This window comes from Pseudorasbora parva, chromosome 15 (genome assembly GCF_024679245.1).
Source record: "Pseudorasbora parva isolate DD20220531a chromosome 15, ASM2467924v1, whole genome shotgun sequence".
Taxonomy (NCBI): domain Eukaryota; kingdom Metazoa; phylum Chordata; class Actinopteri; order Cypriniformes; family Gobionidae; genus Pseudorasbora; species Pseudorasbora parva.
The window spans coordinates 45,825,613-45,840,585 of NC_090186.1; the positions used below are offsets into that span (position 1 = coordinate 45,825,613).

Below are 14,973 nucleotides of genomic sequence, written 5' to 3' on the forward strand. Positions count from 1 at the left end.
TTTACTCTCTATTCCAATTGGTCTCTGGAATTGCCAGTCGGCTGTAAACAAAGCAGACTATATTTCATCTATTGGGACTCATTCTCAGCTTAGCCTCATGGCCCTAACTGAGACCTGGATCAAACCAGAGGACACTGCCACTCCTGCAGCCCTCTCAACCAATTTAACTTTTTCACACACTCCTCGGCGTATTGGGAGGGGTGGGGGTACTGGTTTGCTTATCTCAAATGATTGGAAATTTGATCCATTACCGTCTCTACCGGCCAATTCATTTGAATCGCACTCAATCTCTATTACTCACCCTGTTAAAATCCATGTGGTAGTGGTCTATCGTCCTCCAGGTCACCTCGGTAACTTTTTGGAGGAGTTGGATGTGTTACTTTCTAGCTTCCCTGAGGATGGCACTCCTCTGATTCTGCTTGGTGACTTCAACATCCATCTTGATAAACACCTAGCTGCAGACTTCAGCACTCTACTGACTTCATTTGACCTTAAGTTAGTATCTACTACGGCTACTTACAGATCAGGTAACCAATTAGACCTTGTCTACACACGCAACTGCTCCACGGACAACACTTTAGTTACTCCATTACACACCTCAGACCACTTTCTCATCACTCTTAACCTCATACTGACTCCTGATACAACACGTACTCCTACACAGATTACCTTTCGGCGTAATCTACGCTCACTCTCTCCCTCTCGCCTATCCACTATGGTTTCATCTTCACTCCCTCCACCTGCTCAGTTCTCAGCACTGGACACTAACAGTGCTACCGACACACTTTGCTCCACTCTAACATCCTCCTTAGACAGTTTTTGCCCCCTTTCATCCAGACCAGCCCGCCCCACCCCATCTGCCCCCTGGCTGTCTGATGTTCTCCGTGAACATCGCTCTGGACTCAGGGCGGCAGAGAGGAAATGGCAGAAATCTAAAAACTATACTGACCTTACCTTTTATCAGTCTCTTCTCTCTTCTTTACAAATGTCTCCACTGCTAAAACAACATACTACCACAACAAAATCAACAATTGCTCTGACTCTCGCCAACTCTTTAAAACGTTCTCCTCTCTCCTTTGTCCTCCTCCTCCCCCTACTTCATCAACTCTTACAGCTGATGACTTTGCATCATTTTTCACAAACAAAACAGCTCTCATTAGCAAACAGTTCTCCGCATCACAAACTGACACGCACATCTTAACAACTAACACGAACACGCTTCCATCCTTCTCTCCGCTCTCCGAGGCAGATATTTCTAAACTCATCCTTTCCAATCACCCTACTACCTGTCCACTTGATCCTATACCCACTCACCTCCTTCAGGCCATTTCTTCTTCAATCACTCCTGCACTCACTCACATTGTCAACACTTCTCTTCATACGGGAACCTTTCCCACAGCATTTAAGCAGGCTCGGGTAACCCCACTGCTTAAGAAACCCTCTCTGAATCCAGCACTTTTAGAAAACTACCGACCGGTATCCCTTCTGCCTTTCATTGCAAAGACCCTTGAGCGAGTTGTGTTCAATCAACTCTCTATGTTTCTTGAACAGGACAACCTCCTAGACAACAACCAATCCGGCTTCAAAAGCGGCCATTCGACTGAGACTGCCTTGCTCTCGGTAACTGAGGCACTGAGACTGGCAAAAGCAGCTTCCAAATCCTCAGTGCTCATTCTGCTGGATCTGTCTGCTGCTTTTGACACAGTTAACCACCAGATCCTCCTGTCAACACTTAAGAAGACGGGGATCTCAGGAACTGCTCTCCAATGGTTCAGGTCTTACCTCTCTGGTAGGTCCTACAGGGTGTCATGGAGAGGTTAAGTGTCTAGGTCACATTATCTAGCTACTGGGGTTCCACAGGGCTCAGTCCTTGGACCACTTCTCTTCTCCATCTACATGTCATCATTAGGTTCTGTCATTCAGAAACACGGCTTCTCCTATCACTGCTATGCTGATGACACTCAACTCTACTTCTCATTTCAACCAGATGATCCTACAGTCAGTGTTCGTATCGCTGCCTGTCTGACAGACATTTCTGACTGGATGAAAGAGCATCATCTTAAACTCAATCTTGCAAAGACAGAATTACTTGTTTTCTCAACCAACCCAGCACTTCATCAAAATTTCTCCATTCAGCTTGGTTCATCGACCATAACTCTATCAAGGACAGCCAGGAACCTTGGAGTTATGATTGATGACCAGTTAAACTTCACTGACCACATTACTGCAACAGCCCGGTCCTGCAGATTTGCTTTATACAACATTAGAAAGATCAGACCCTTCCTATCAGAACAGGCTGCACAACTACTGTTTCAAGCTCTTGTTCTCTCCAGACTGGACTATTGTAATGCTCTTCTGGCTGGGCTTCCAGCATGCACTATCAAACCCTTGCAGCTGATCCAGAATGCAGCGGCGAGAGTGGTCTTTAATGAGCCGAAGAGAACGCATGTTACGCCTCTCTTCATCAAACTGCACTGGTTGCCAATGGCTGCTCGCATCAAATTCAAGGCACTAGTTCTCGCCTACAAAACAACCACTGGCTCTGCACCAATATACCTAACCTCACTTGTTCAGACTTACACACCCTCCAGAAGCTTGCATTCTGCGAGTGAGCGGCGCCTCGTCGTCCCAAAGAGGCATGAAATCGCTCTCACTGACATTTTCCTGGACCGTTCCCACCTGGTGGAATGACCTGCCGATCTCAATTCGTGCTGCCGAGTCTGTAGCCATTTTTAAAAAACATCTTAAGACACATCTTTTCCATTTGCACTTGACCAATACAGAATAGCACTTACTGATCACCACAGCAACGACCAAAAAGCGCACACTCCTGGATCATATCTACGTCTCTCATCCGGATTTGTGCCTTCAGGCGGGTATGTTACATAGTAATCATAACTATCAGAATCCAGTGTTCTGTATATTGCGTACGTGAGTTTTTGTTGTAGATGGCTATTGCTGCGCGTTTAGCTAGAATACAAAACCAACCCATTGGGCCACTGAATCTGCATTAACGACAACAGCTGGGGCAACAGCCTTAGTCCTAATGGGTTGTTATCATAGCTATCAAAATCCAGTGTTCGGCATTTTGCGTACGTGAGTTTTTGTTGTAGATGGCTATAAAAAAATAAAAATAAAATAAAATGGTGTACTGTGCTATTTAACTGAGACTTCTTACAGCTCTTACAGGTTGTTGGCCTTGTCTGTTTCGTTGCTTCTATTACTCTCCCCTTTTTTGTAAATCGCTTTGGATAAAAGCGTCTGCTAAATGATTAAATGTAAATGAACAGCCAGCCTCTTTTGCAGTGACCTTTAGTGTCTCGCCCTCCGTGTGTAAGGTGTCAATGGTCGTCTTTTGGAGAACTGTCGAGTCAGCGGTCTTCCCCATGATAGTGTCGCCGACAGAACGAGACTGAGAGGCCATTAAAGGCCTTTATATGTGTTTGAGTTCATTAGCTGATTAGAGTGTGGCACCAGGCGTCTTCAATATTCAACCTTTACACAATATTATAATTTTCTGAAATCCTGAATTTGGGATTTTCCTTAGTTGTCAATTATAATAATCAACAATAAACAAAATTAACATTTGAAATACATCAGTCTGTGTGTAATGAATTAATATAATATACACGTTTCACCCTTTGAATGGAATTAGTGAAATAAATCAACTTTTTGATGATATTCTGATTATATGACCGGCACCTGTATATTCACAATATTAGCCTATATATTCACTATCTTAGCCTATTTATTCACTATATTAGCCTATATATTTACTATATTAGCCTATATATTCACTATTTTAGCCTATATATTCACTATATTAGCCTATATATTCACTATCTTAGCCTATTTATTCACTATATTAGCCTATATATTTACTATATTAGCCTATATATTCACTATTTTAGCCTATATATTCACTATATTAGCCTATATATTCACTATATTAGCCTATATATTCACTATATTAGCCTATATATTCACTATATCAGCCTATATATTCACTATATCAGCCTATATATTCACTATATTAGCCTATATATTCATTATATTAGCCTATATATTCACTATATTAGCCTATATATTCACTAAATTAGCCTATTTATTCACTATATTAGCCTATATATTCACTATATTAGCCTATATATTTACTATATTAGCCTATATATTCATTATATTAGCCTATATATTCACTATATTAGCCTATTAATTCACAATATTAGCCTATATATTCACTATATTAGCCTATTTATTCACTATATTAGCCTATATATTCACTATATTAGCCTATATATTTACTATATTAGCCTATATATTCATTATATTAGCCTATATATTCACTATATTAGCCTATATATTCACTATATTAGCCTATATATTTACTATATTAGCCTATATATTCACTATATTAGCCTATATATTCACTATATTAGCCTATATATTCACTATATTAGCCTATATATTCACTATATCAGCCTATATATTCACTATATTAGCCTATATATTCACTATATTATACGTGGTTTGGTCAGTTTTGTGCACCGCTAGACCACTAGTTAACTGATATTATAAGTGGTTTGGTAAGTTTTGTGCACCGCTAGACCACTAGTTAACTGATATTATACGTGGTTTGGTCAGTTTTGTGCACCGCTAGACCACTAGTTAACTGATATTATAAGTGGTTTGGTCAGTTTTGTGCACCGCTACACCACTAGTTAACTGATATTATACGTGGTTTGGTAAGTTTTGTGCACCGCTAGACCACTAGTTAACTGATATTATAAGTGGCTTGGTCAGTTTTGTGCACCGCTAGACCACTAGTTAACTGATATTATATGTGGTTTGGTCAGTTTTGTGCACGGCTAGACCACTAGTTAACTGATATTATAAGTGGTTTGGTCAGTTTTGTGCACCGCTAGACCACTAGTTAACTGATATTATAAGTGGTTTGGTCAGTTTTGTGCACCGCTAGACCACTAGTTAACTGATATTATAAGTGGTTTGGTCAGTTTTGTGCACCGCTACACCACTAGTTAACTGATATTATATGTGGTTTGGTCAGTTTTGTGCACCGCTAGACCACTAGTTAACTGATATTATATGTGGTTTGGTCAGTTTTGTGCACCGCTACACCACTAGTTACCTGATATTATATGTGGTTTGGTCAGTTTTGTGCACGGCTACACCACTAGTTAACTGATATTATATGTGGTTTGGTCAGTTTTGTGCACCGCTAGACCACTAGTTAACTGATATTATACGTGGTTTGGTCAGTTTTGTGCACCGCTACACCACTAGTTAACTGATATTATACGTGGTTTGGTCAGCTTTGTGCACCGCTACACCACTAGTTAACTGATATTATAAGTGGTTTGGTCAGCTTTGTGCACCGCTACACCACTAGTTAACTGATATTATACGTGGTTTGGTCAGTTTTGTGCACCGCTACACCACTAGTTAACTGATATTATAAGTGGTTTGGTCAGTTTTGTGCACGGCTACACCACTAATTAACTGATATTATAAGTGGTTTGGTCAGTTTTGTGCACGGCTACACCACTAGTTAACTGATATTATACGTGGTTTGGTCAGTTTTGTGCACCGCTACACCACTAGTTAACTGATATTATACGTGGTTTGGTCTGTTTTGTGCACCGCTACACCACTAGTTAACTGATATTATACGTGGTTTGGTCAGTTTTGTGCACCGCTACACCACTAGTTAACTGATATTATACGTGGTTTGGTCAGTTTTGTGCACCGCTAGACCACTAGTTAACTGATATTATACGTGGTTTGGTCTGTTTTGTGCACCGCTACACCACTAGTTAACTGATATTATACGTGGTTTGGTCAGTTTTGTGCACCGCTACACCACTAGTTAACTGATATTATACGTGGTTTGGTCAGTTTTGTGCACCGCTACACCACTAGTTAACTGATATTATAAGTGGTTTGGTCAGTTTTGTGCACCGCTACACCACTAGTTAACTGATATTATAAGTGGTTTGGTCAGTTTTGTGCACCGCTAGACCACTAGTTAACTGATATTATACGTGGTTTGGTCAGTTTTGTGCACCGCTAGACCACTAGTTAACTGATATTATACGTGGTTTGGTCAGTTTTGTGCACCGCTACACCACTAGTTAACTGATATTATAAGTGGTTTGGTCAGTTTTGTGCACCGCTACACCACTAGTTAGCTGATATTATACGTGGTTTGGTCAGTTTTGTGCACCGCTACACCACTAGTTAACTGATATTATAAGTGGTTTGGTCAGTTTTGTGCACAGCTACACCACTAGTTAACTGATATTATATGTGGTTTGGTCAGTTTTGTGCACCGCTAGACCACTAGTTAACTGATATTATATGTGGTTTGGTAAGTTTTGTGCACCGCTAGACCACTAGTTAACTGATATTATAAGTGGTTTGGTCAGTTTTGTGCACCGCTAGACCACTAGTTAACTGATATTATATGTGGTTTGGTCAGTTTTGTGCACCGCTAGACCACTAGTTAACTGATATTACATGTGGTTTGGTCAGTTTTGTGCACCGCTAGACCACTAGTTAACTGATATTATACGTGGTTTGGTCAGTTTTGTGCACCGCTACACCACTAGTTAACTGATATTATAAGTGGTTTGGTCAGTTTTGTGCACCGCTACACCACTAGTTAGCTGATATTATACGTGGTTTGGTCAGTTTTGTGCACCGCTAGACCACTAGTTAACTGATATTATGCGTGGTTTGGTCAGTTTTGTGCACCGCTACACCACTAGTTAACTGATATTATACGTGGTTTGGTCAGTTTTGTGCACCGCTAGACCACTAGTTAGCTGATATTATGCGTGGTTTGGTCAGTTTTGTGCACCGCTACACCACTAGTTAACTGATATTATACGTGGTTTGGTCAGTTTTGTGCACCGCTACACCACTAGTTAACTGATATTATAAGTGGTTTGGTCAGTTTTGTGCACCGCTACACCACTAGTTAGCTGATATTATACGTGGTTTGGTCAGTTTTGTGCACCGCTAGACCACTAGTTAGCTGATATTATGCGTGGTTTGGTCAGTTTTGTGCACCGCTACACCACTAGTTAACTGATATTATACGTGGTTTGGTCAGTTTTGTGCACCGCTACATCACTAGTTACCTGATATTATATGTGGTTTGGTCAGTTTTGTGCACCGCTACACCACTAGTTAACTGATATTATAAGTGGTTTGGTCAGTTTTGTGCACCGCTACACCACTAGTTAACTGATATTATAAGTGGTTTGGTCAGTTTTGTGCACCGCTACATCACTAGTTAACTGATATTATACGTGGTTTGGTCAGTTTTGTGCACCGCTACACCACTAGTTAACTGATATTATAAGTGGTTTGGTCAGTTTTGTGCACCGCTACACCACTAGTTAACTGATATTATAAGTGGTTTGGTCAGTTTTGTGCACCGCTACATCACTAGTTAACTGATATTATACGTGGTTTGGTCAGTTTTGTGCACCGCTACACCACTAGTTAACTGATATTATACGTGGTTTGGTCAGTTTTGTGCACCGCTACACCACTAGTTAACTGATATTATACGTGGTTTGGTCAGTTTTGTGCACCGCTAGACCACTAGTTAACTGATATTATAAGTGGTTTGGTCTGTTTTGTGCACAGCTACACCACTAGTTAACTGATATTATACGTGGTTTGGTCAGTTTTGTGCACCGCTAGACCACTAGTTAACTGATATTATACGTGGTTTGGTCAGTTTTGTGCACCGCTAGACCACTAGTTAACTGATATTATACGTGGTTTGGTCAGTTTTGTGCACCGCTAGACCACTAGTTAACTGATATTATAAGTGGTTTGGTCAGTTTTGTGCACCGCTAGACCACTAGTTAACTGATATTATACGTGGTTTGGTCAGTTTTGTGCACCGCTACACCACTAGTTAACTGATATTATATGTGGTTTGGTCAGTTTTGTGCACCGCTACATCACTAGTTACCTGATATTATATGTGGTTTGGTCAGTTTTGTGCACCGCTACACCACTAGTTAACTGATATTATAAGTGGTTTGGTCAGTTTTGTGCACCGCTACACCACTAGTTAACTGATATTATAAGTGGTTTGGTCAGTTTTGTGCACCGCTACATCACTAGTTAACTGATATTATACGTGGTTTGGTCAGTTTTGTGCACCGCTAGACCACTAGTTAACTGATATTATACGTGGTTTGGTCAGTTTTGTGCACCGCTACACCACTAGTTAACTGATATTATACGTGGTTTGGTCAGTTTTGTGCACCGCTACACCACTAGTTAACTGATATTATAAGTGGTTTGGTCAGTTTTGTGCACCGCTAGACCACTAGTTAACTGATATTATACGTGGTTTGGTCAGTTTTGTGCACCGCTACATCACTAGTTACCTGATATTATATGTGGTTTGGTCAGTTTTGTGCACCGCTACACCACTAGTTAACTGATATTATAAGTGGTTTGGTCAGTTTTGTGCACCGCTACATCACTAGTTAACTGATATTATACGTGGTTTGGTCAGTTTTGTGCACCGCTACACCACTAGTTAACTGATATTATAAGTGGTTTGGTCAGTTTTGTGCACCGCTACATCACTAGTTAACTGATATTATAAGTGGTTTGGTCAGTTTTGTGCACCGCTACACCACTAGTTAACTGATATTATACGTGGTTTGGTCAGTTTTGTGCACCGCTACACCACTAGTTAACTGATATTATAAGTGGTTTGGTCAGTTTTGTGCACGGCTACACCACTAGTTAACTGATATTATACGTGGTTTGGTCAGTTTTGTGCACCGCTACACCACTAGTTAACTGATATTATACGTGGTTTGGTCAGTTTTGTGCACCGCTAGACCACTAGTTAACTGATATTATAAGTGGTTTGGTCTGTTTTGTGCACAGCTACACCACTAGTTAACTGATATTATACGTGGTTTGGTCAGTTTTGTGCACCGCTAGACCACTAGTTAACTGATATTATACGTGGTTTGGTCAGTTTTGTGCACCGCTAGACCACTAGTTAACTGATATTATAAGTGGTTTGGTCAGTTTTGTGCACCGCTAGACCACTAGTTAACTGATATTATAAGTGGTTTGGTCTGTTTTGTGCACAGCTACACCACTAGTTAACTGATATTATACGTGGTTTGGTCAGTTTTGTGCACCGCTAGACCACTAGTTAACTGATATTATACGTGGTTTGGTCAGTTTTGTGCACCGCTAGACCACTAGTTAACTGATATTATACGTGGTTTGGTCAGTTTTGTGCACCGCTAGACCACTAGTTAACTGATATTATAAGTGGTTTGGTCTGTTTTGTGCACAGCTACACCACTAGTTAACTGATATTATACGTGGTTTGGTCAGTTTTGTGCACCGCTAGACCACTAGTTAACTGATATTATACGTGGTTTGGTCAGTTTTGTGCACCGCTAGACCACTAGTTAACTGATATTATACGTGGTTTGGTCAGTTTTGTGCACCGCTAGACCACTAGTTAACTGATATTATACGTGGTTTGGTCAGTTTTGTGCACCGCTAGACCACTAGTTAACTGATATTATACGTGGTTTGGTCAGTTTTGTGCACCGCTACACCACTAGTTAACTGATATTATACGTGGTTTGGTCAGTTTTGTGCACCGCTACACCACTAGTTAACTGATATTATAAGGATAACAGAAACTCTGAGGTTGGATCCGTCACAGTAACACGAGCTCAGTGTGTGCAGTGATGGGGACAGAAGCGTGTTTAACGTCTGACATGTGTGCTGCATTGAGCAGGTCACGTGTGTTGCCGTGGTGACGGTTACCTTGGCGATATCCGTGTTGTCGGTCACCATGTACATGAAGCTGAGGTTGACGAGATCCGTGCCGCTGCACACGCAGATGATCCGGCCTTCCAGATCCGCCTCGTTCTTCCCAGCCGCTTCCAGAGACGCTAGGATCTTGGAGTCCTTCAGGAACACAAACACGAACATACAGCTGAAAACACGGAACATACAGCTAAAAACACGGAACATGGAGCTGAAAACACGGAACATACAGCTGAAAACACGGAACATACAGCTGAAAACACGGAACATACAGCTAAAAACACGGAACATGGAGCTGAAAACACGGAACATACAGCTAAAAACACGGAACATACAGCTAAAAACACGGAACATGGAGCTGAAAACACGGAACATACAGCTAAAAACACGGAACATACAGCTAAAAACACGGAACATGGAGCTGAAAACACGGAACATACAGCTAAAAACACGGAACATGGAGCTGAAAACACGGACTCAGCTCAGGTCTCCACCTTACAGTCTCACACACACATCAACAGGAGGAAACTCAGTGTATCTGGAAGGGTTACAACACCAATAGGTCCAACCGGATCATTCATGACTCATTTCAATAAAGAGATATTACGATGCAAAAACTACTGGATAGAATAGGAGCCATATTACATTGAAGAACATTATCAAAGACCAGATAACTGTGCTCTTTTTAATGTTAGAGGACAAATTGTGTTATAAATGTCCATCTGAACAGAGCAGCTGTGAGAGTCGTGTGTGTGTGTGTGTGTGTGGGCATGTTTTTGTGAAATATCAGGACACAAATGTGTATAATGCCATGGGTATGACACAGGTATTACAGGAGAGGGTGAAATATGAGGACATTACCCATGTCCCCACTTTACAAAAGGCTTATAAATCACACAGGAGGAGTTTTTATGAGGAAGAAAAAATGCAGAATGTTTCCTGAGATGGGTAGGTTTAGGGGCAGTGTGTGTGTGTGTGTGTGTGTGTGTGTGTGTGTGTGTGTGTGTGTGTGTGTGTGTGTGCGTGCACACGTGTGTGTGTGTGTGTGTGTGTGTGTGTGTGTGTGTGTGTGTGTGTGTGTGTTCGATTCCTGTATGAAACCGAACACTGTGAATATGATGATGGATCAAAGTAAACATGTCTATTAACGTGGCCAGACACACATCACCTCCTGCTTAGCAAACAGCAACTAAAGCAGGTTACCCTCAGGTCCTGTAAACATGAGCCGCCCACACACACACACACACACACACACACACACACACGTGCACACACCCACACACACACACACACCCCCACCCACACACACACACACACACACACACACACACACACACACACACACATACACACACACACACACACACACACACACACGGTAAACGGTCCTAAAGTCACTTCCTGCTGTGCCTGTTCCAGACAAACACTACAGAAAGGTGCGGCTGCACAGCGACATGCCAGTCAATATTTGACACACACATACACACACACACACACACACACAGAATATGAGATATAATCTCTAACTGTCGATAACACTCGAGTGCAGACGTAAAGCAAACACAGTAACATCAGTGCTGATCCTAACATAACGCTTTCTAACGTCCTCAAGAAGTCATGAAAACATTATTTCTGAGGTTCAAAATGTCCAGTTTTCTTAATGTATCTAAAATATTTATTTCAGTTATGCGAACATTAAGGGAATATTCCATATACTCATTCTTCAAACATTATGGGAACGGTACTTATGTATGTTCTCTGAAACAAGTAGTAACATTTGAAGACATTAGATGAACGTTCAGCTAAAAAACGCTCCATTAACGCTGTACAGAGAATGTTTCAGGTACTGGCGATCTGAGGAGATTATTAAAGACCTGGGCCTGGATTCACGTAACATTCGTAAGAATAACATTCTCCTTAACTATCAATATCTTCTCTTTTTTTTTAGCTCAAGAAAAAAGATAAGAACAATTTGGTATTCTCAAAAACTTGTCTTAAGAATGTTCTTAACTTTTTTCTTAAGATTGCTCTTAAGATAATATTTAAGAAGTATTCATATTCCCAAAAAGAATGTTCTTAAAAATCATTGTAAATAACTTCTTAAAGTTAGGATGACCTCCAACCCATCTTAAATACCCAAATGTATACTACATAGTTGAGAGTCGGTTTTAGTGATCTCGTGTGGTCTCAGATATTTCTTGAAACGGATCGGATTGGGAAAGTTCTGGCTTCGTGTGGACGGGGCTGAAGTTCATCCATTCAGCAAGGAGGTTGAGCTCACACCAGGCTTGATGAGCCCACGGGGGGGCACAAAATAGGCTGGTCTTTCATCCCGAAATACAGAGATTGCTGGCTGCCACCGTCCAGAGGTTTTCAATCAATCTATTAACTTTATTTATATTGCGCTTTTCCAGCGCCGATTGTGTGAAAGCAGCTTCAGTGTTAAACAGGACAATACTGCAGCAGAATTAGATTTGGCTGTACAGTCGTTCTGGAGTAAACAGTGATGTTATCAGCTTATTTTAATTTATCAGAGAGAGACAATGTTGGCAGATCAGTATTATAGTTTATAGAATTAAATAAGACCTCATTCATTAATGTTATTTGTATATTTAGTTGAATAACTCTGATCATAATGTTAGTGTCCCCAACTGAGCAAGCCAAGCCAAAGGCGACCAAAGGAACCGAAACTCCATCAGGGCATGATGGAGAAAAATAAACCTTAGAGAAACCAGACTCAGTTCTCCTCTGGCCTATTAACACACAGCGGAGGATTATTATTCTGGACACCGCACAGCTCAGAGGTCATATTAGAGCAGAATTAGATCAGTTTTGTTGGCCCTCAATGAGCCGGGATGTCCAGCAGTTTGTGTTGGCCTGCTCAACCAGAATTCTAATCGCCTGCCGTGGGTCTGCTATGGCCCATTCCCTCTCGTCCACGGTCACACCTAACCCTTGACTTCGAGAGATAGCACTGCCATCCTGACACTAGCAGACTGTCTCTCCAAGGCAGTCCGCTTCATCCCCTTTCCCAAACTCCCCTCAGCCAAGGACACTACTCAGGCTAAGGTGGACCACATGTTCCGGATTCATAGCCTTCCGGTTGTTTCCCAGTTTTAGAAATAATTCTGTCAACTGATCGGAGCCTCTGCAAGTCTCTCGTGTTTTCACCCCCAGAACAATGGGCCAATAATGCTCTGCGCTCCCTAACCCTCCCAGAATCAGCAGGTGTGGTGGGTCAAGTACGGCCAGAAGTCTCAGCCGGAAGGGTTTATGGGTATCCCGTATGGCTCTGCCTTTATCCAGCGCTGACGGCACACCTGGAGCTCGGCTGAAGGGCTCCAGGCTCTGGCTTCTAGACGGACTAACATCGGATCTTCCCCACCTCACTATGTGTGTGGTTAAAGGGTATGGCTGTTTAAACCGTCATCGGTTAGCCTTCCTCATCATCTCCCCTATTTATTCCTCTCGTGTTCACGGTCTTGAGCCAGATTGTATTTATGTACACCTTGTGCTCCAGCCAGCGTAATCTCTTGTCTTGTCAAGTTTAATCATGTTTGTCTCCTGTTTCCAAGCTCCAGTGCCAGTTTTGTTTCTTTTAGTTTGTTGCTCCTGCCCTGGTTTGCTTCCCATTCCTTAGGGCTTCTCTCGCCCATCAGGGCACCTCAACACATTCCTGTATCTCCGGTTTTCATTCAAAATAATCAAGGTCTTTAAGATCATAAAACGTTATCTCAAAATTTCTATGTTTAATTGTTCATGGAATGAACGCTTTCTAAATGTTGCTACATGTTTCCAAACATTCAGTAAACATTCAAAAGTAACATTCCCATAATGCTTGAAGAATGAGAAAATGGAATGCTCCTTTAAAGTTCACATAAACAATAAAAACTAACTAACTAACTAACTAACTAACTAACTAACTAACTAACTAACTAACTAACTAACTAACTAACTAACTAACTAATGCACTAAGTACCTTACTAACTAACTAACGCACTAACGAACACACTAACGCACTAACTAACGCACTAACTAACTAGCTAACTAACTAACTAACTAACTAACTAACTAACTAACTAACTAACTAACGCACTAACTAACTAACTAACTAACTAACTAACTAACTAACTAACTAACTAACTAACTAACTAACTAACTAACTAACTTACTAACTAACTAATGCACTAAGTACCTTACTAACTAACTAACGCACTAACGAACACACTAACGCACTAACTAACGCACTAACTAACGCACTAACTAACTAACTAACTAACTAATGCACTAAGTACCTTACTAACTAACTAACGCACTAACGAACACACTAACGCACTAACTAACGCACTAACTAACGCACTAACTAACTAACTAACTAACTAACTAATGCACTAAGTACCTTACTAACTAACTAACGCACTAACGAACACACTAACGCACTAACTAACTAACTAACGAACTAACGAACGAACTAACTAACTAACTAACTAACTAACTAACTAACTAACTAACTAACTAACTAACTAACTCACTAACTCACTAAGTACCTTACTAACTAATGCACTAACTAACTAACTAACTAACTAACTAACTAACTAACTAACTAACTAACTAACTAGTGCACTAACTAACTAACTAACTAACTAACTAACTAACTAACTAACTAACTAACTAACTAACTAACTAACTAACTAACTAACTAACTAACTGTCATCTGAATGACTGAAGTGTTTGTTTGCTACTGATCAGGAATCAGACGTCTTTACCTTCGGCACGACTCCAGGACGGATGCTGTTGATCAGAGAACATTCCAGCAGCTGACCTTCCTGCAGGACACACAAGGTCAAGGTCACAGATTTAACCAAAGGTGCTGTTTTAATTACTCTATTAATGTGCTTGATCTAGTGTGATATGAATAACAATACACATCTCATCCAGGCAAAGTTCTGCTGACAGACAGTTCTCTCTGAAAGGGTTTAAACTGAATGTCAATGACGGACTATATGAACATCAAGTCAATCAAATACATTTAGAGGCTTACAATTTAAGCTTTGAAAGCACATGATCTCAGAGTCTGAACAGAAGCGATGAAGATCTGAGGAAACACACAGTGAT

The 14,973-nt window shown here is 40.9% G+C and overlaps 1 protein-coding gene across 6 annotated transcripts in view; it reads right to left on the reverse strand.

Annotated features, from left to right (window-relative positions):
* plcb4b (phospholipase C, beta 4b) overlaps positions 1 to 14,973 on the reverse strand; it is a 116,338-nt gene that overhangs the window by 65,879 nt on the left and 35,486 nt on the right. For all 6 annotated transcript variants that reach the window (XM_067418419.1, XM_067418415.1, XM_067418420.1 and 3 more), the window contains 2 exons: positions 14,625 to 14,684; positions 9,856 to 9,999 (listed from right to left, as the gene is read on the reverse strand). In XM_067418419.1, coding sequence (XP_067274520.1) covers positions 9,856 to 9,999; positions 14,625 to 14,684 — 204 coding nt within the window. The remainder of the gene's footprint in view (positions 1 to 9,855; positions 10,000 to 14,624; positions 14,685 to 14,973) is intronic.